The sequence below is a fragment of the Phalacrocorax aristotelis genome, chromosome 1, assembly GCF_949628215.1.
Source record: "Phalacrocorax aristotelis chromosome 1, bGulAri2.1, whole genome shotgun sequence".
Lineage (NCBI taxonomy): Eukaryota > Metazoa > Chordata > Aves > Suliformes > Phalacrocoracidae > Phalacrocorax > Phalacrocorax aristotelis.
Window position 1 is genome coordinate 191,283,025 of NC_134276.1, and position 20,154 is coordinate 191,303,178.

The window sequence follows — 20,154 nt, forward strand, 5'->3', positions numbered from 1 at the left end:
TCAGGCAGCAAATCACAGCGTGACTGCGTGCAGAGAAGGCATCAGTCTTCCAGGCTGTCACTCAGCGTGACTTCTTGAGATTAGACATAACCAGATGGACACGTAGTGTTTCAGAAAATGCAAAAGGTAGAGTTGTATCAACTTCTGAGGTGGTAACATTCACCCACCTCTCAATTTAACTTTAAGCCCCCTCCCCCCCAAAACCCCAACACCCCCACAGAAACCACCCCCCCCACCCACCCCCTATATCAGACAAGCTTTTGGCTGCAAAGACTTCAGGTTAAGGACTGGTGAAGCCTGGAGCACAGTACTGCTCCCCGAGCAGTACTACTTGCCCAGAGGCAACTACGGTTCCTGTTACTAACTCCAGCAGGTCTCAAAAGCAACAGATGAGCATTCAACATCTATATGATAAAGAATCAGTAGTGTGAAAAACACACTCTGATTTCCAGCTGCTGGCCAACTTTAGTTTCTGACGTTTGAGATATACACCTTGGTTCAGCTGGCAGGGGAGAGGAACACCAGGGAGAGGACAGCAAACTCCAGCAGCATTTCGGACCCCTCTGAGCAGAGGCTACAGCCCTCCCTGCCCCCAGCCTTCTCAGGTGTGCAGTACAAAGTTGACCCGCCTGACCTTCCTGAGATACCCTTCTGTACTGACAGGAACACCCTTACTGGTGGCAACTGCGCCGGCAGCTCGTGAATGTTGTCCCCTTCCTCTCCAGAAGGGGCACTTACCGCACCTGCGTTCCAGCTTTACTGCTGCCCAGATTCCTTCTCCGAGCGCTACACTCTGTGCTGGCCTTACATGAATTCACCTTGGATACTTTATTTCTATTAACTGCTCTTTCTTGTCATAGTGAGTGACAGGAAGGGCGAGGTTGTAAGGGGCCCTGGGGGACCTCTTCCAGTCCAACGCCCTGCTCGGAGCCGGGTCAGCCAGCACGTTGCTCTGGGCTGTGTCCAGGTTTGAGCACCTCCACGGACAGAAACACTACAACCTCTCTGGGCAACCTGCTCCAGTGTCAAGATCTGGGATGATTTCCACCCCCCCCCCCACCCCCCCCCCCCTTGTGTTTAAAAGGAATTTCCTGCATTTCAGTTTGTGCCCATAGCCTCTTGCCCTGCCCTGGGCACCACAGGGAAGATCCTGGCTCTGTCTTCACTCCCACCCTACCAGGTACTTGTACACATGGATAAGATGCCCCTGAGCCTTCTCTTCTCCAGGCTGAACAACCCCAGCTCTCTCAGCCTCTCCATGAAACTCATGTGCTCCAAGCCCTTCAGCATCTTCATGGCTTTCCACTGGACTCACTCCAGCATGTCCATGTCCCTCTCATACTGGGAAGCCCAGACTGGACCCAGTGCACCAGCTGTGGCTTCCCCAGTGCCAAGAGAGAAGGATCCCACCGCCGACCTGCAGGCGATGCAGTGCTATTCCTGATGCAGCCCTGGAGAGGCTGTTGGCCCTCCTTGCTGCAAGAGCAGACTGGACTTGCAGAGCTGTAGGTGCCTTCAACAGGTGCAATGCACACAGCTTCTCACCCAGTCAAGAAGTCATGTCATGTGCAAGAGAGATGACAGCAGAGTAGCCAGGAACACTGAAAGCCCGATTCTCTGAATACATACCTTATGAAATCGAGCTGAGGTTTTTCAATACAATCGTGAAAATCATGTAGTTAAACCTGTATTTCTACATTCAAATAAAGACTGTTTTCAGAAAAGCTGAAGACATGGAAGGCTCATCTGAGAATAATTAGTAAGAAAAAAACCCCACCAGACCCTTAAGGAGAAGACGTCTTCCTGTATGTATCACAGTCAGTAGCACAGCTTAAAAGAAAAAGAATTGAAAACCCTTCCCAGAGGGATCCCTACAAGTCCCAGTTCCAGGGACTATGGCTCTATATTACATGAAACTACGCCATTTGAATCAGGATAAAAATGAAAAGTAATTTAACAGCTATTAAAGCTGTTAAGGATACACATCACATCACTCATTTAAAGCCAGCAACACCCCATTTCATAGCTCACTGCTTATCATTTCAGGTCTGTAAAATACAGAGCCCCATTACCTGGAAATGGAAATATAAATTTCCAAATAGACATTTCCCCCCATGTCTCCAGAACAAAGAAATGACAGTAAAAGTCTTTAAAAGCAGAAACCTGCAGCTATGATACCTGCTAGACCTTCAAGGCTTTTTATCTGTGCAGAGAAATTACCTCCCATACGAATACTGAAACAGATGGCAAGGAAGGGGACAGCTAACATAGACAAGCTACAGATCACTTGGTCACCCCTTTCATGACACAGGGTAAGATGGATTTATTCAATTTGTTCCAAAAGGGACTTGTTTAGCAAGGCTAAAAACTCAAAATCTTCCACCACGTAAGGCCTAAAGCAACATCTTTCCTGTTACTTTCCTAGTAACAGAGCAGCTTTATTTGGGAAAGATGACCTGTAACTTTTGCAGAACTGCTGGAACAGAAGAGGCAAACGCAAGCAAACAGCATGCACGTACGAGCAAGTTATGGCTTTGGGGAACACCTGAAGGGGTTCAAAGATAGTAAGAGGAAAAAGAATAAACTGCACAGGTCAACCTTAAGTCTTGTCCCCAAGGCAGCTGGATGAAGAAGGAAAACTAAACACAGCACTTCTCTTAAGTCAGTGGAGAATGTAATTAAAAAGCCACACTTTCTCAGTTTGGGAATGCACGTACCCCAAATTACCATCTACTATTTGCAGCTGGTACCCAACAGGAATAACCAGGCAACGCCTTATGACAGACCAGGTACTCCACAGGTCAAATTCGAAGAGCAGGGCAAACCCCAACACACAGGAAGACTTACACAACACAACCTGCAGTTCAACTTGGGCAGCACAGATCAGACAAAAATTCTTTAGGTTCTTTCAGATCTCCATGGGATCACTCACCCAAGGCCCTAATTTTACATACCAGTCTAAAGATTCAGAAAAGGCCATTGCATGAATATTCACCCCTATGGAGAGAAGTTAGGTATCCAATGGTATTGCAAGTAGGAACCTTGCTGCATCTTTAAGCAACCGTGTATCTGCAGGATTTGGCCCCAGGTCCAATCCACTCAATCCTCCCGCATCTCAATTTGCACTACTGTAAGAGGAGAACAATACCTCACAGGGCCCGGCAGCTTACCTGCCTAATGCATGCAAAGCTCTTTAGCGGTCTCCAATCCCTTCATAGATGTGCAAATCATTGTATTCTTACTGTTCTGGGATAATGACTTTAATATGATGACTTACAGAAGGAGGCCTCTCAGCAGGGACATTTTCATCTGAAGGCTCCCTCACCAGGTGCTGGTGGGGGTGAGAATTTTGACAGCATAGCTCAGGGGACAGATGTTGAAGGAATCTCTTTCTTTGCTTCCTGCCCTATCACAGCCAGACTGTGATACCTCCTCAAACAGGGAATTTGAAAGAGGCACTGGAACAACACGAAAGTGAATAAAGGACCTTGAAATTCATTGTTTAAGCCTGAGCCTGGAATCTGAAAACAGACATTTTTCATGATATGGGAGGTTAAAATGATCTTTGTTGATTCGGCTCTTAACACACCTTACTCATGCAACACAGTTCATGACGGATCAGTGAATGGGACAGCTCACACCAGTTACGCCAGAACCCTTGCTCCTCCGGGGTGGTTTATGCCACTTTGAACACTGTTCTTCAGCAGCGCACCGTGCTACGGATGCTGCTGGCAGAAAGCCTATGTTTAACCCAACTGCTGTTCACATGTGTGCGTGCCATCGTGATTACAAGCACCTGAAATAAGTGATCCATAAGCTAACAGGACCAGCTTCTCCCAAACACGTTTTGGAGGTCAGCTCCACACATTCAGACTTTTGACTCATTTCTGCAATGAATATTTTATTTTAACTCTCAAACTAGACAACATTTACTGGCAAGTATCATGCATGATATTTTCCCTCATGGCCATTTTATACTGATGGCATCATTCACATTGTTAAACCTATAATTTAATTAAATACTGATAAAACTATTTTCTGGAGCAGATGATCTATTCAACTGCAAGACCTTCAAGACTAGCTTAAAAGGCCTTCGTACAAGTGGATCGTTTCTTCAAATTCATGGAAAAAGATCATTTAAATTCTCAGTTACTGTCTCAAATGACAAGATCTGCTGGTGGTAGGAAATGCACCTCTTGAAATGGAAGCTACTTTCAGTGTCCTTTGAAGTGGCTTCGTTAATGCAAATTCTCACTGAAGTGGAGAAGTAAGGAATAGTGAGGCTAAGTAACAGAACGTTTTCAAGGGCAGTAGCACAGAAATCTTATGAGTGGTTGAAATAGTTCCACTTAACTGAAGTGAAAGTACGTTGGAAACACAGTATGAACAAAACGCCTGCCCACCTTCCCACTGCCCCCTAAAAACAGGAGAAAAACCCAAAAGATGTTACGTGTCAAAGTTCTAGTAATGCTTGTGAGCCATCCCATCCCTGGGAACTGCATTTGAACTGTATTTTTAGGTAATTAGAGGAGTGCTGTGTATATATGTTTCTATGCGCTTGACAAGCGGTTAAAACTGCACTTTACAGATTTTTGTATTGAATGGATTTTTCTATTTCTGTGGATTCTTCCTTCTGTGATATGCGTCTTGTTAGTTCAGGATTAATTATAAGGCACTATCAAGAAACAGAACTATTTTAAAAATATTTAATTTTCTATACTTTTCTGGTTTGAGTCAGTATGCTGATAGTATGTGCACTTCTCTGCTTCTGCTGGTAGATGGTGGTGGTGGGGAATACAGCTTATCCCCTCTGACCTAGAGCTGGGAACAGAATGGAAAAAAAACCCCAGCTTATGCTGTTGTATTTGCCTCTGGCCTCGTCACTCTGTAGGACGGTCCTTGCATGAAGGAGAAACCTGGGAGGAAAGGAGGTGAAACGATTGCAGTAACAAGGAAACATACCAACACCCAGTGTAGTTTTCTGAAACAAAAAGCAGAGAACAACTGTGACAGTGAGTAGCACTCAGGTTTTTATCTTCTCCTTACTAGCCTCTGGAGGGAATACGAACGATCAAGATTCCACACAACATCTCTGAAAACAGAGGAGAGCAATGACACACCCATTGAGGCGTACGTTCTTCTAGACTGCTTCTGTTTTATTTTGATAGAAGAATGTCCCTTCAGAAACATTCAGCATTTTTACAGATGTTTACTGAAGTCTGCCAAAACATAACTGTGATTTGAATTACTTATACCAACTCCCTTTTTTCCAACATAGCTGGTTTGGTAACAAGATGAAAAACAGATATTAATGTTTCACTGCAGAATTACAAACACCTTTTTAAGTGGAGAAAATATTAAGAAAAAATTAATCTAAACATGAAGCTGCTGTAGTGAAAGACCAGACCAAGAAAAAAACATGCTGCTATGCTTGCATTATTATAGCAAAGGACTGCTATAATCCTTTTAATAGATGTGATGAAACTCTTAATAGAAGTAAGTATCCCTGAGGAAACAGATTTCAGGCATAATTTGAATATCATAGTTCAGTGGGAAATGACTTTTCAGGCAACGTGTAACAAGATCTCCAGTCCTGTGATTGTGACAAAGAAAGAAAAGTACACCTCACCGGGAAGTTTTTCATATGATAGATTCGTATGAAAAACTGCAAGAGAAAAGATCTTTATCAACATAAAATTGCATGAGATACTTAAAATATTTTAAACCCTCCCAATCCTCAAAACACATTCGCATCACCATTTTAAATACAAACATGTGATATAATCAGAGTTATTTTCTTATGTTCTCCTCTGAACAACAGCTAAAGGTAAAAATGAAACCAGTAATCAGTAAGCAATAATGCCAAATCAGTAAGCTTTATGCAAAAAAAAAAAAAGCTGCTTTGACAAGATTTTAGACCTACAGTCTACACCAGAAATAATTTTGAAGATAGAACCTTAAGATACATTTATGTAGCAGTTTTAATTTTTAATAACTTTATTTCTAGATCAAAGTGGATGCAAATGCTACAGGTATGATGAGAAACTAACTACACAAATTTTCACGACTTCAGCTCAGCTGCATATACTGAACAGAAGCATAATGTGACCAAGTTTTCCAAAATTATTCATAGAACTGAACTTAAAGTCAGGTTTTCTTTGCTCCTAACTTAGTTATAAAGAAGAAAAAACCAAGTCCAAGCAATGTTACCACTCCCATTTTTACTAATCTTTTTCCCAAGGTGGGTGCTTTTTCTGGAAGTTGCACTTGGCTGTGGTCATTCTTCTGATCATGCTGAGGCAGATGTTAAGTTCATGTAAAAAGTGCAACAAAAGAAAAAAAGTTAGCGTGAAAGCTTCTTAAGTACATGAGAAATTACCCAGTCCTAAGAACCTGCATGCATCTAGGATTGAAATTATTTCTCACTCTCTGTGCCCTACTTCAATTGAAATAAACATGTGCAAACCTTCATCTTATCTGATACTCGATCATTCTGTAATATATATTAGAAAGACAAACTGTTTCTTTACAAACTTAATTCCTCAGGAGTAGAACACACTGCTAATAGATGCTACAGAAATCTAATCACAAAGCATTTAATCCCCAATGGTTAACCAGAATTTTTTTGTATAAACAACTGTTTAATAAAACAGCAAGTTAAATATATAACAGATTAGACCTCCTTGAAATTAAAAGGAGAATAGGAAGTACCTTCCAAGCCCCTGCTCATGTTGGAGCTGAGTGGAGCCTTGTCATGAAGTGCAGCAGGGCTAGGTCCCGATTCCCAATCTTAGTTATAACGCTTTGCAGGCCATCTTTACCTTGCTTTCAAAAATTGTATGCTACAGACATAACGTGTACTGCTGGCAAAGTCTTGTAATGACTAAGCTTAGTGAACTGTACTGAAGATTTTAAGGGAATTTATACAAACTTATTGTCTAAGAGGTTTAACTGTTTCACTTAAATTGGCACTTTTCATAATAAATGTTTCAGTGCTTTACTCATTCTGGAGTGCCCCACCAGAAATTAAGTAGCACAAAACTGGCTTGTATTAAAGTCTTCATCAGTGAAATCCATAAAACACTACAGTATTTTAATAGAACAGGAATTACAGTTTTGAAGTAATTAGAAGGCTAATCTTTAACACCTCTGTTTAACACTGGGTACAGAGCCTCTGTGCTTCATCTTGACAGCTATAAAACCTTAAGTACAGATGAGAGCAAAGTCAAGTGGCACCTAACTCAGATCCCCCCCAGCCCTTACAACTGGCCTGCACATACAGGAGGCAAATATAGACTTACAATTGATTTCTGCATATGCAAAAAAAGGAACACAAATAGCTAAGAAGTTCTTGGTCACAACCTCGATCTACCCCTTAAATACATTTGGTGTTAAGTGATTTAGTGGGAGAAGGCTGTTATATTACATTAAATTTACTTAAACTACAGGAAATTGCATTAGTAGCATTATGCTCAAGGTCTGAGTTCCACATGGCTTCGTTCAGCAACAGATTCCTTTCTGACACTGATGCTCCATTTACTCTATCCCAGCGGCCATTCCTTTTACTAGTCTATTACTTAAAATGACCCCATCTGACAAGAGCGTGTCACTGTGTTGGTTTGAGAATGACTGATGTGGTGCTAACATCTAGCCTTGACCTCTCCCACCCTCTTCTTTTGTCACTCTGCAGAGTTATCTGGGATGCCTCCCATTCAATCCATAAAACTTTAGTATCTTCCTTGGGAGTCAATAATTCCAAACAAAAGGTTCCTTAATAAAGAAGTAAGAGTTTAAGTATTCAGAGTGGCATTTATGCCACAGCAGTTGTCCAAGAGCACAGGGATACACTCCACTTAATTCTTTCCTGTGGTAGAAAGAAAAAGATTGACTGTGCCTTCCTTTGGAGAAAGTCTATGCTGTTGTGGAATATTCTGGATTATTTCTCATTCTGCCCACGGAAATGCAGAAGGGGGAGAGATAGATGCAATATCTAAGCTACAGCTAAAGAGCCTGTGCCAGACCCAAGGTATGAAACATTTCACTGGTGGGTGTCACATTTGAGGTTGCACGTTCAGAAACTTGTATACGGTGTCTAATACCCTCACTCCCACGTACCTTCTCCACCAGGTCCTTCAGTTTGGTAACTTCTTCTCCCAGCTTTTCAACATTGCAAGCCAAGTCTTTGCAGACTTCAATAAAACTTTCAGTCGTTGCCCACTGCAGTACTATCTGTTAACAGTTACAGTTATTTGTCAGAATTGCTGTAGATTACAATTTAATATTCTTTGGTTAATATATCATAACAGTGTCAGAAAAAGGTTATAACTGCATTTATACTGGGTTTTCATTGTATGGTTTATGCATAACACTACTACTCTCTATCAGCCTTTGTGGGAACCTTCTCTCACCTTAACTCCTCTATCAGCAGAAACACAAAGAAACAGATCTATCTTCTTCAACTGGGTGGCTTAACTCTCTTAAATAAGTCATTAAAAGAAAGTGTCCTTTAGAGAAAGAACATTGGACAGCTCTATATAACTATACAATGATCAAGACGGTTGACAAGTATTCGTATTTTCCATTTTACAAGGTAGAATAATATTGTAGAATAGACTAATATGCTCAAAATCAGTATTTGTTTCTTTGGTTGAATACCTCATGGGAGTTTTTGTGGAAATGCTTATTCACGGCCTGCACAAGAACGGTCAGCTTACCACAGTCTTTATTCAACTTCTGAAGAAACTTGAGGAATTCATCTCCACTACAAAAATAAAATGATATTCCCTTATTTGTTAAAGGCTGTAACATTTTGTAAGCCAAATATTGTCTACACATTTCCAACATCAGCTAGTGAGTGCATCAGACATGCAGTTGCATTGCATAGAAGAAAAAAAAGAAATCCAGTATCATTTTACCACAGGGTAGTTAAACACTACATTTAATATCTTAGCAAGTCCCCACCTCCCCACTTTTGGACAAATGACTAAGTTATCTGGAATATTCAGCTAGTAAGACACACTAAAAGCTGAAAAAGTGTCACCCAAAAGCTTTTCAGAAACATTCTATTAACCTCCACTTTTGTTCCTAACTCTCATCAACCCTGTATTATCAAAACATTTCACTACCTGCTGCATGAGTAATTTTATAACACACTAAGCATAACAAATGCAACACTTTTCCTGTGCATACAGATCAGTCTTGCAACACCAGAAATGGAGAATTTATAGTCAATTTTATGCTGACATATCAATATTCTTGGCCTGCAGCTTACATTTTTGAGGAAGACGGGGGTGGGGGGGTGGGAGGGTGGAAATCTGGTTTGTACTTTGGAGCTAGGACTGAAATGACTAGGTTAGAGTCATTTAGTCTCCAGCATAGTGGAAGAAAGAATGATCCAATAATTCTGACTTGGCCCCTGGATCTGGAAATACATTTCTCAAAGCCCAAAATATCTGATGTTACCTGCTCTGAAGAAAATTTACACTTAGTGGTCAAATACAAACAGGAAAACAACTCTGAAAATTAGTTTGATCTGTATCACTGAAGAGTGGAGAAAAGGACAGAAAAATTTAACAGACTAATTTCCATGTTAAGTTTCCAGAGCTTCCACATGACACTCAATTTATTTTACTGTAAGCCTCGGAGAATATTAGTTATAAGTCATGATGCTGGCCAGAAAGTTGTTGCCATTGACTGAGCAAGAAGATCATCCATTTGTTTTTACAGGGAGAGCTCTCAAACCCTGAAACTCCTGAGAAGTGCCTGTATCTCCAGCAAAAACGTTTCCACTAGCTATAAACCGTTCAGGTGAATAACAAAAGCAAGGCCAAAACAAGAGACAATTTTAAGTTCCTATTGCAGGACTTCTCATTATATTTATGGGAGGATCTGATAAATGAATTCAGACCCCAATGCTCCTCTCTTTCCTAGGACAACCTGCTACTAAACCTAAATGCAACGTACTCTCACCACCTTACTTGCTGCTGCTTCTGATGGCAAAAAGGTAAATGTGAAATTTGCCAAACAGCTGAACTAAGCTACATGCCAGCATGGTGCAAGTATCTAAACAGACTGAATTTAGCCCACAGAGTGTTTTCCTTCAACTTTGACACAAGATCACTAGTGAGCAAAGTTTCCACCACTGCTCAGGGCATCTGTGATTTGTAACGCTGCTGAACCATTGAGACTTTAACACTTAAAACAGAAATACATAGAAGCATCAGTAAGGATGCTGGAATTTAAAACCCAAGACTGTTCATGGTGCCTATGAAGATGAGGAAGTAAGAAAGCCTATTAGCTTGTTTTTACAAAATAAAGTATTTATTTCTGAACAATAGCAAACACTAAACAAAATAATCTCATCTGGAGATAGTCTGAAAGTTTCTTCCACACTACTACAGTCAAGCCATGCTCAGGAAAATGTCCGTCGACTTAGAAAGATAACTTTTCAGCTGGCTAGGATCAGTTATGGCACCTTCTGTGCTTTGTCACAAAGGAAATTATTTTTAGGAATTCTGGAAGGATTCTCAGCAAAAATAAAGTATGTCATGGGCATGAAATGGGGAGGAAAAAACGGAAAAGAAAAACATTTATACTTCTCATACTTCTTTATTATACCAATGATAGTTCTTAAAAAATATTTTCATATAATTTTGTATCTGTTGCAGTGACATGTTCTTATATTTGTAAATGGAAATAATGTTTTCAAAAAATAATCACTTTTTAAAAGAATTAATGGCTGTCAAAACACCAGTGGCTAAACAGTGCTAGACACTCTGTGAGTTTATAATCAATCAGTTCAACATTTTCTACTGTGTTAGTTTTTCTATGACTTAATGACTGATTTTCCTTCTCACAGAATGACTTTGAACAAGTGGGAAGTAAAATCTTTATATAATAGCATGTAAACATAGCCTATGATTTTAGTCTCAAGGTCAGATTCCTAGAATACATGTCAAGCCATTTTCTAGAAAACGATGCAGTGCTTGCCATAACCGAAATGCTGTCATATTTTGTGTACTTCAATCTTTAGTCAATCAATTATTTTCTGGTTTTGAGAACTATACATGATCTAAAACCATACTGTCCTAGGAATTCCATATGGCACTGGTGTGTGAGACTGCACCAGACATCATATGAGCTTTTTACTGTATTTGGCCACACATGCAGACTGAACTGTTAACTTTTTGTATTTCTCCACTTAGTCCCTCTCTTCAAATTTTTAAGCTGTCCAGCCTGAATGCATATACTAAACATCACTATAGACTAACCTGAAAGCAGCATACATTTCTAGCACAAAAATGCATGAAGCTTAAACTGAGGAAAGTCCTCCTAAACCGCAGCTAATTATCCCTTGCTGAAGAGTCAACATCCTTTTCCAATGGTGGCTAACTTGGACAGCTAGGCATCCAGATGCCTCAGCTCAGCAGCAAAGCCTCTTCTAATAAAAGCAGCTCACGTGCTGTCAGAGTATTTTTGGTGTGTCTATATCATACTGGTTTGTACCGTCTCACATGCTGGAACTTGAGTTCTTCAGTCTTGCAGCACACGTACTAGTTTGCACCTGGATTCTCTTCTGGAAGTACACAGGTGCTTGTTTTGATGGAGAAATCTCCTCACAGACTAGAAGCAGCATCGAGGTCCTCTGTTAGGACAGGAACACCCTGCTCTCCCAGCTCACCTCAGTCTTTCAAGAGGCTCCCAAAATGCCTTGCATGTCTTCCCACATCCCACAGCTCAAACTTGGCATCATGCTGAAAAAATGTACCTCAAGCAGGCTGCAAAGCCTCTTTAGTATAAACACAGTACTGGATACAGATACAGGCACAGTGCCAGCATCAGGAGCAATCAGTGTTAAGAATGACTAGACGGGAGTGGAGTACCCGCTAGACAGACTCACGAAACCAAGGCACAAAAGACAATGCTATGGCAGGACCACATCATGACACAACTGCTAATACACAGTGTCAGTGTGATTCAGCTGCCTCCAACGGATGGTGACATGTACAGAACAAATTTGAACCCAAGCACGTTCTTCAGTCCAATGAACAACATAACTAACAAAGAGTTTAGCCTTATAGTACCCAAATAATGCAGACAGCTCTCCCCAGTATTTTGGAGAGGGAAGAAATAGTTAACAGTAGCAGCACAGCTGTCAGGTTAGTAGTCAAGAGGGAGATACACACACTTTAAAGAGAAACTGAACCCATACTTTTCTAGACAGTAGAAATTTACTTAATGAGTAGACTGGTTGCAAGGAGGCGTTTTTCCCCAGTACTACTCTAGCCAGGCCACTGTGAATAAGGCAACACAATACTGTGCAAATGGTGCTGGGACTGGGAAGAGAAACAAGCACAGAAAGCCTAACTTGCTAGTGATGCAGCTACGGTATGAGGAAGGAGCAGTATCTCCAAACCAGTCTAAGTTAAACACACACAGTTCAACTGACTAAAGCCTCTAAAAGACAAGCCACAGTTTTCTGCCCAAGTCCATTTCTAAAACATTTGCAAATTAAAATATCAAACTAATCCTATTTTCAGGAGCAATTCTGTAGTTCTGGGAAGTAAAAAGAGGAAAGGTATGAGCATAGAATCTAAATTCAAGTCTAGGTCACTTTTCTCAAAAAAAAAAGTTACGTTTACACAACAAAATAGAGGATAAGAAGTTTAAGGAATCTTAAGACAACTTTGCACTACACTAGAAGTATAAGAGGTATTCCAGAGCTGATGCTTAAGGCAGTAAGAAAGAACCTATAATGGGAAAAATACCAAGCTGGAATGGAAGTTTGAAGGAGTAACACTTTCTTAAAAAAATCCAGTTTCCTTATAAACCTACTTCTACTGATACATGTAATCTATGATATGGAAAATACCTTATGAAGTTCTTAATCTGTAATATAAAAAATGAGGCCTTTTAGAAGCCAGTTAAAGCTACTTCCAGTGGAAGAGAAAAACATGGAAAAAACATCCTGAATCTATACAGAAGTCACATTTATCATTTAAATTAATTGCCTGTGCGTGTCTACTTTATCAGTTAAAAATTAAAGCCCTATGCAGAAATTAGATGCATCTCTCCCTCCCACACATCTTTTTATTGCATCTTAAAATCAGACAAATGCGACTGCAAGACTAACAGAGCCTGCCTTGTCTACAGACACAATGGAGAATTACAGAGAACCCATCATGTGGGGTTTGAAGGGTCCATGGAACTTTTGAAGCATGGGGGAACAAAGAGGGCAAGACCCCATTTCCACAATTGAAAAAAACTGTTCTCACTGAAGCCTATCGGAGGAATTAAAGAATGAGTTAATACTGGAGCCCAAGAAGCCAGCTGCAGAGTTTATATGAACACAGGTAGTGAAAACCCTGCACAGCAAGGCCATGAAACCCTGTCTGAGGTACAAAGAAAGAATTCATCACTCAAAAAGATGGCCAAAGTAACAGCGTGTAATGGCAATATAACACAGAAACAAATTCCTACAACAGGAATCTATGCTACCAACTTTCTTTGTACAAAACAGGCCTACCACCAGCCCTTATAATCCACTAACTGGTGTACTGTCATGAATGTTATGCATGGGATAAGGTATGAGAGAATTTTATCTGAGCTACAGAAAACAATACAGTCATCATAAATAGTTCACATTTCACTTCCATTCCCTTAGATATAGAATTAATACCTGAATTCCAGCTTCATCACTTCAGGGAGGTCTTCAATTCTTGTTTCTCCCACTTGTAGCTCATTAATAGCCTCTAGGAGTTTCTGTTGGTCTCCAGGATTTGTAATGCCAATCTAAATTTAAAGAGTAATTCCAAATATGAGTTAACACTTACTAGACGTAACAGTACAGTACCATTTATTTTGTGAGTTTCTAATTATTAAGAGTCAAAAGAAGTTACTTTTAAGTTATTGCAACCAACTACAATGTATGTAACTGCCAAAGTAAAAAAGAAAACCACAGAAACTATTCAATGATGCAAAACAAAATTACAAGACCCGAGGAAGAGCCAAACTGAAATTTTACAGGAAACTCAGAAAAACTGTTTAAGGTTTATTAAAAAATTAGTAGCAGTTTTATAAGTACCCCAGTGTTGTTAGGACATTATGCTCACCTATTTCAGAATCATCTCAGTCATCTCTTATAGCAAAATAACCAATCATGATGGGGAAGCAACATTAACTCAGAAAGAATGAAAACTATCAATTCAGCATCAAATGGAGAGTTTTACAGAAAGAGGCCAGATTTTAAGACGGGCTTTTACAAGCTTTTGGGTGTGTATTTTTTCCAGTTATAGAAACTGGTCTCAGAAGATGTGACACCTCTTTCCAAAACTTTATTTTCTTCTAGAATCTCTTTTAAAAAGTAAGTTACTTCTATGAAAAAACCTAGTTGGTTCACACTACCTCCAAAAACTCAACTGATCAGAAACTAGTTGAAAGAGAGGATACGATCTATTAGAAAGATATTCAGCTGGATGTTTCTACCATGGAATAGCCTGTAAAAGCAGCCTTTTAATATATCTGAAGAATAGTATACTTATAAACCCAGAGTAGATTTCTTGCCTCAAATTAAGACCAAACCTAAATACTACTTGACGTCAGCTTATACAGTCCCTAAGCTCAAATCAGTTCATCATCTATACTCTTGGCTAATGCTGCAAACAACAACAGAAAAGTTCTGAAGAGCTCAAGGCTTTTTGTCTTTTTTTAGCTGAATAACAAAAGCACAATTTTCTTCAGAAGATATACATTATGTAACTGAGGTTCTCCCAGTGATGCCTGGGACAGAAAATGTTGTCAGCTGTGTTATCCACAAACTATTTCAGATTAAAATTTAACTCATATTTAAATCATAGGCTGACAGTTTTCTTGCAGAACACAAAGAAAAAACAATAGTCCATTTGTTAAAACGAAAGCGCTTCTGTGGCACATTCAATACTTTTCCTTGCTCATCTGATAGACTGCTGTGCACCACAGGACTTCTGATGCTCGCAGCCCTAAGGATGCTTCTCCACGCAAGTGAAAAAACCTTGTAATGCGAGCTCCAAGCATGACTTTGTTCTTAACTCTCCAGCTGAGTATCTGGATGCAGCAACAGCAGACCACTCTGGAATTGGAGACCAAAAGGATCCCAGAGTCTCCAAAGACAGAACGTACACGGCTCTCACTGGTGTTCTGAGGACCTGAAGTTCCCTGCTGCAGCCTCAGAAATCTAAGATGTTTGTGTTTGCAGTCTTCTAGCTTTCTGTAATTATTGCAGAAAGAATTTTGAAGGAACAGCTGACAAGACACATCAGATCAAAGTGCCAGGATCTTCCTTGGATGGTGCTGAGCAGCAGCAGTTCTAGGGAAGAGAAGATGCCTAGAGAAATGCTTGCTTTCTGCAAGACTATTGCTTCTGGTGCCCAGTGTTCATCATGGCTCCATAAAACAGTCCTCCAGATTCTCCACCAGGTGTTCAGAAATGACAGGCAACATGTAACCATGGGCTCACAAGTGTGTCTTTAAGCATTTCAAAACCACATTATAAGACTATAAACAAGTAAGTTCTTCAGAAATTTAAAATCCCAACAAGATTAATAGGGAGTTTAACTACAGGTGTCAAGAACTTTTGAGTTCCGAAAGGTTGCCATGGGTACCTGAACAAATTGTACTCAGGTCTCTTTGGTAAATATCACTAGCAGCCTTAAGAAAGAAAGATCTGGGTTTCCTAGAAGTAATTTGCTTTACTTACATTGAGCTGTAAGTTTGCTCAATTTATTAGTTCTCAGATTTGCCTTGTGGAGCCCTATCTGTTACGAACGAATGTTTTCTTAATGCTTACAAAGCATTACAGCAGTCATTTCATGATAGAGAGTAAGCTGATTTATAAAAGAACAGCAAGTTTACTTTTGATTATAATCAACAAACTAAATGAGCTTTTCCAAGGACAGAATGACAGTTACTCTTGAATATTAAAAAACTATCATACTTAAAGCAGGAATTATTGTGAAGATTAGGATTGCTTTTGACTCCATATTCTTATTCCTGGAACAAGCGAATCAAGATACAGCTTTCTCACCAGCATAGCAGGAAGATGATGTACTTTCTTTCCCTACAAATAAGATATAGCATCATCCTTCTGCAAATGGCTCAGTGACTGAGCACCACCACATCTTGCAGACATGGTTTAGGAAATAAGGAATGTGATAAAAGTCATCATAGATGAAGCCTTCCACCACCACAGTAATCCTGAATTCAGAGGTACTAGGTGCAGAACTTAGCGACAAGAGCAGATAGACCACCCCACTCTGCTTCCCAAAGACGACATATTTTCCCTTTCTAGACCATTTCTGCTGAACATAAGGGTTAGCCAGAACTTGACTCTTCATGCAATGATGAATGCATGGAACAAACACAGTGCAAGATGACCTTCTTCCTTATGGATAAGCAAGCTTTTAAGTTGGTGTTGGTTCAGTTATAGTCTGCAGTCCAAATAATGCAAATATTATTGTGAAGCAGCCATATGTTTAAGAATGCACAAGTGTTGTACAAGAACTTGCTTATATCTGTAAACCAGACAATTCACAGTATAGATTTTTATTTTAGGCACATCAACTATAACAACATTAATTTTATTCTTTACTTAAATAAATAAAACCCAACCCCTGAAAATCCTCCCCCTCATGCTCCAGCATCAACATGACTTTTCTGTCATTGTTTAGAAGGAAACAAAAAAGGAGGCAAATAACAGATTGCCTCATCACATCAAGGATGACATACTTCTCAAAGCCAGTCAGGTTATGCATGAACTGTTACATCCCTGCCATCTTGCTGAAGTGGCCACTATTTTTAATAAACTGACAATTTTCTGTGAAATATTAAATCTTTTTTTGCAGGGAGTGAGGGCAGAGGAAGGACAGTCCTGGAACTGTGATATGGAAGCACACAGACAAGATAATTCTCTAATGATGAAGTTAAACTCCTATGTTATATTTTGAATTTTTATGTGTCAACTTTTCATTATGCATTCTCAAATCCAGAACAGGATACCGATTTCTCTTATTCTAAACTAATAAACACGTGAGAAAGGAAACGTCTTAGCCCTAAATGCATCAAGAAGTAAAATGACTTCTGTCGCTGTCTTGTGAGACAAATCCTCAAAAAACCAGACAAAAAAGATCTGAGTGTTATGAATAGCACAGAATCAGACAAAAACCTCTGAATGTTGAATAGACATGTCCCAGTATATTGAACAGACTTGTCTCAGTACGGAACAGTTTATAAGCTTAAGGAATGCAAGGATTTCAGCTTGAAAGAGTCATTGTTTAGGCTCTGTTGTAGAATACAGATAAAGATATTTACAGAGAAAATATCTTTCTGATATTGTTTGATGGAAGAAAGTGTATCATGTTAGTGACAGGATTTCTCCCCAGTTCTTTGGGTACAAAGCACCTTGGTTCAGAGGCATCCATCAGAGGTCATCATTAATCTTTGTAGTAATAAGATCCAGGCTCTTTAAAAAAGAGCTGGCTGTTAGCTGAAGATCTGCCATCACACTAAAAACTTTCAACTCTGGAGTTACGAGGAAACAGATTAGATTTGTTCTATCAGCAGTGTGGGGAGAAACTGTTAGCAGAGCTCTAAAACTAGACTGCATCAAGAATTTAGGGTAACTTATGAAGTGCTAATAAGGCAGGAGTGTTATGTCATTTTTAAAATTCTCAGCTGAAGACTAATTAATTTATGTCCGTGTACAAAGCACAACCTATTTTCCAGGAGGTGTTTCCTGCTGTTGCAGACTTAAGAGGAAACCAATTCTGTTCCTATAGATATCTTCCTGTGCAAGAGCAGCTGATCCACATATTTATTTCAGTTTGTCCAAAAAACTCCCCTTTACCAAAGAGGTCTAATTTCACAGAAACAGATAACTTCTGTTTCAGTTTTCTAGCATGTTTGGGGCTCCCTATTATAAAGGAACCGTATGGCCTAGCCATTCACTGAAGCCCACAATTCTCTCCCCTTCCCCCAGTGTCCTCCGGACAAAACCAAGCAACGATACAACATCAAAACAGATGATCAAAATGGACATATATTCAGTCAGATTTGCAGTTTAATGCAATCATGACCAAGACAGCAGCTCACACAGCAATGAGAAGAAAGCCACAAAAGTCTCCTTTAAGAGCAAAATTCCTGTCAACAGGGGCTTTAGGATTCATATAAAGCCCACACTGGGATGCTGTCCAATGGGCACGATCCCAAGGCTTCAGAAAAGCAGTAACATCAGAACACACTGACTTGCCTTATTATATTTAGGTCTAAGTGAACTCTTAAAAATCTCTTAATCAACAAAGCTCCCTATACGCGCACCCTCTGAGAATACAGAATTACTTCTGAGCTCTGTCAAAACACTGAAACTCTACTCAGCTATACAACAAAACTTCATGCAAAACATCCTCGTGACACCAACTCTGAAGGAATATTAGTATCTGTATGCAAATGTTGGTCCCAGCATAACGCATGACTCCTTGGTACCAGAATAGGGGAAAAAAGCTGACACTGAGGACATGGCTAGTATCAGTAGCAGGGAGCAGGCTTGAAGCAGCTATTTTAACGAGGCGTCTTTGGTATCCCAGACCAGGTACAGAGTGCTCAGAAGAATCCTGTGGCCTGAAGTACTTGCTTTGTTCCAAGGAGACTCCTATAATTGGATTCTATCATGGCATCCTTCTGTAAGCACAGGAAGTCTTTCATTTCCCACAGCAGTAACTCCAGTGAAGGCTAAGGAAACCTCCTCATCTCAAGTGGAAACTGAAAACCTGTAATACTGCATCACTTACACCTGGGTAACAGCAAAATAGCAACCTGCCTAGCTGCCGTAAACTGTAAGAAACCAAATCTTCTCTCCTTCCTTGTTTTTCTTTTCCTCATATCCCAAACAAACTTGTGTGGGATACGAGATTCCACAATATAAGTGAGCTCTCATTTTTCCAACAGAAATTACCACCTCACAAAGGGGGACCACATTTAAAGTAGTTGTTCAGGATTATCTACTGCTAATCCTAGCACTGACTTCCTTTCAGGAAAAACATACTTAAATACTAAAAATGCTAAGAACTAAAATTTAAAACGGAACTATTTCCTGCTCGCCCCAAATCCTACATCATTGCAGCAAAGAAGTACTGGTGACCTCCACTTCATAGTCAGTTTGAGGCAGCGAAGATACAAGAATTCAACTCACAAAATTCAAGACTGATCTGTGGGATTACATATGTTAGAAAAGGTCTGTCTACATTCACATTAAAATTGAGGAAGTTGCAGAAGATTCTGAAAACTGATCTTAAGAAAAAAAGAGGTCTTACAAAGTTAGACATTTATAAAGAGAAGTTATGACATAAAAAACATTTAAGAAACAGGAGAGAGCTAAATTAAGTTCTAAAGTAGTAAACTGACCTGTATTAACTCATCTTTTTGCATGACCAGAAGTTGTCTTAAATCTATATCTCTTTCCTGTATAAAACAAAGGGGTTTTGGCCATCAAAAAGAATTTCCGAGAAAACAGCTTTCCCTTAATTTTTTTCACTTATGTTTTACTTCAGTTTTTAGAAACAAAACGAGCTACACAACGCCATTATCAAAGTAATGAGAGTTCTCTAGTTTAGAAACATCACACATTGTGACTAGTGTACATAATCAAAATTAATCCAATTCAATCCACTGCAGTTTAACTTAATACTGGATATATAAACATCTGTTTAATAAATTTATTTTAATTGATTTAATAAATTTATTTGAAATAATAGACTAATAGTGATAGAACTTTTTTGATGCTGTAGGTGCATTTTGTTTTCATGGATTACTTTACAGTTAGCAGATACACCACAAACTTACCTTCAACAATCCTATTATGTGTTCTAGACCAAGACCATGTAAGAACACTTCCATGTCATCAAAAGTTGAATATGAACTGTAAATATAATTAATGAGGTTCAAGATGAGAACAGTGGAAATAAAAAAAAAAAGACACCCAGAACAAAATACTATGGAAAAGCTCCCCAGCCACAGCTCTGAGGAGCAACCTAAAGTTGTACCCACCTACTGATGACAGTAGTATCTAATAAGCATCATGGGGTACAATTTAATCTATCAAAATTTTATAAATTATTTTCTGTCTGA

General features: G+C 39.5%; 1 protein-coding gene across 1 annotated transcript in view; it reads right to left on the reverse strand.

Annotated features, from left to right (window-relative positions):
- Positions 1-5,426: 5,426 nt before the first annotated feature.
- ASZ1 (ankyrin repeat, SAM and basic leucine zipper domain containing 1) overlaps positions 5,427-20,154 on the reverse strand; it is a 43,229-nt gene continuing 28,501 nt past the window's right edge. Inside the window, exons 8-13 of the mRNA XM_075081126.1 lie at positions 19,870-19,945; positions 19,432-19,488; positions 13,679-13,791; positions 8,656-8,761; positions 8,116-8,229; positions 5,427-6,294 (exon numbers count right to left, since the gene is read on the reverse strand). Of these exons, the coding sequence (XP_074937227.1) occupies positions 6,148-6,294; positions 8,116-8,229; positions 8,656-8,761; positions 13,679-13,791; positions 19,432-19,488; positions 19,870-19,945 (613 nt within the window). The 3' untranslated portion in view covers positions 5,427-6,147. The remainder of the gene's footprint in view (positions 6,295-8,115; positions 8,230-8,655; positions 8,762-13,678; positions 13,792-19,431; positions 19,489-19,869; positions 19,946-20,154) is intronic.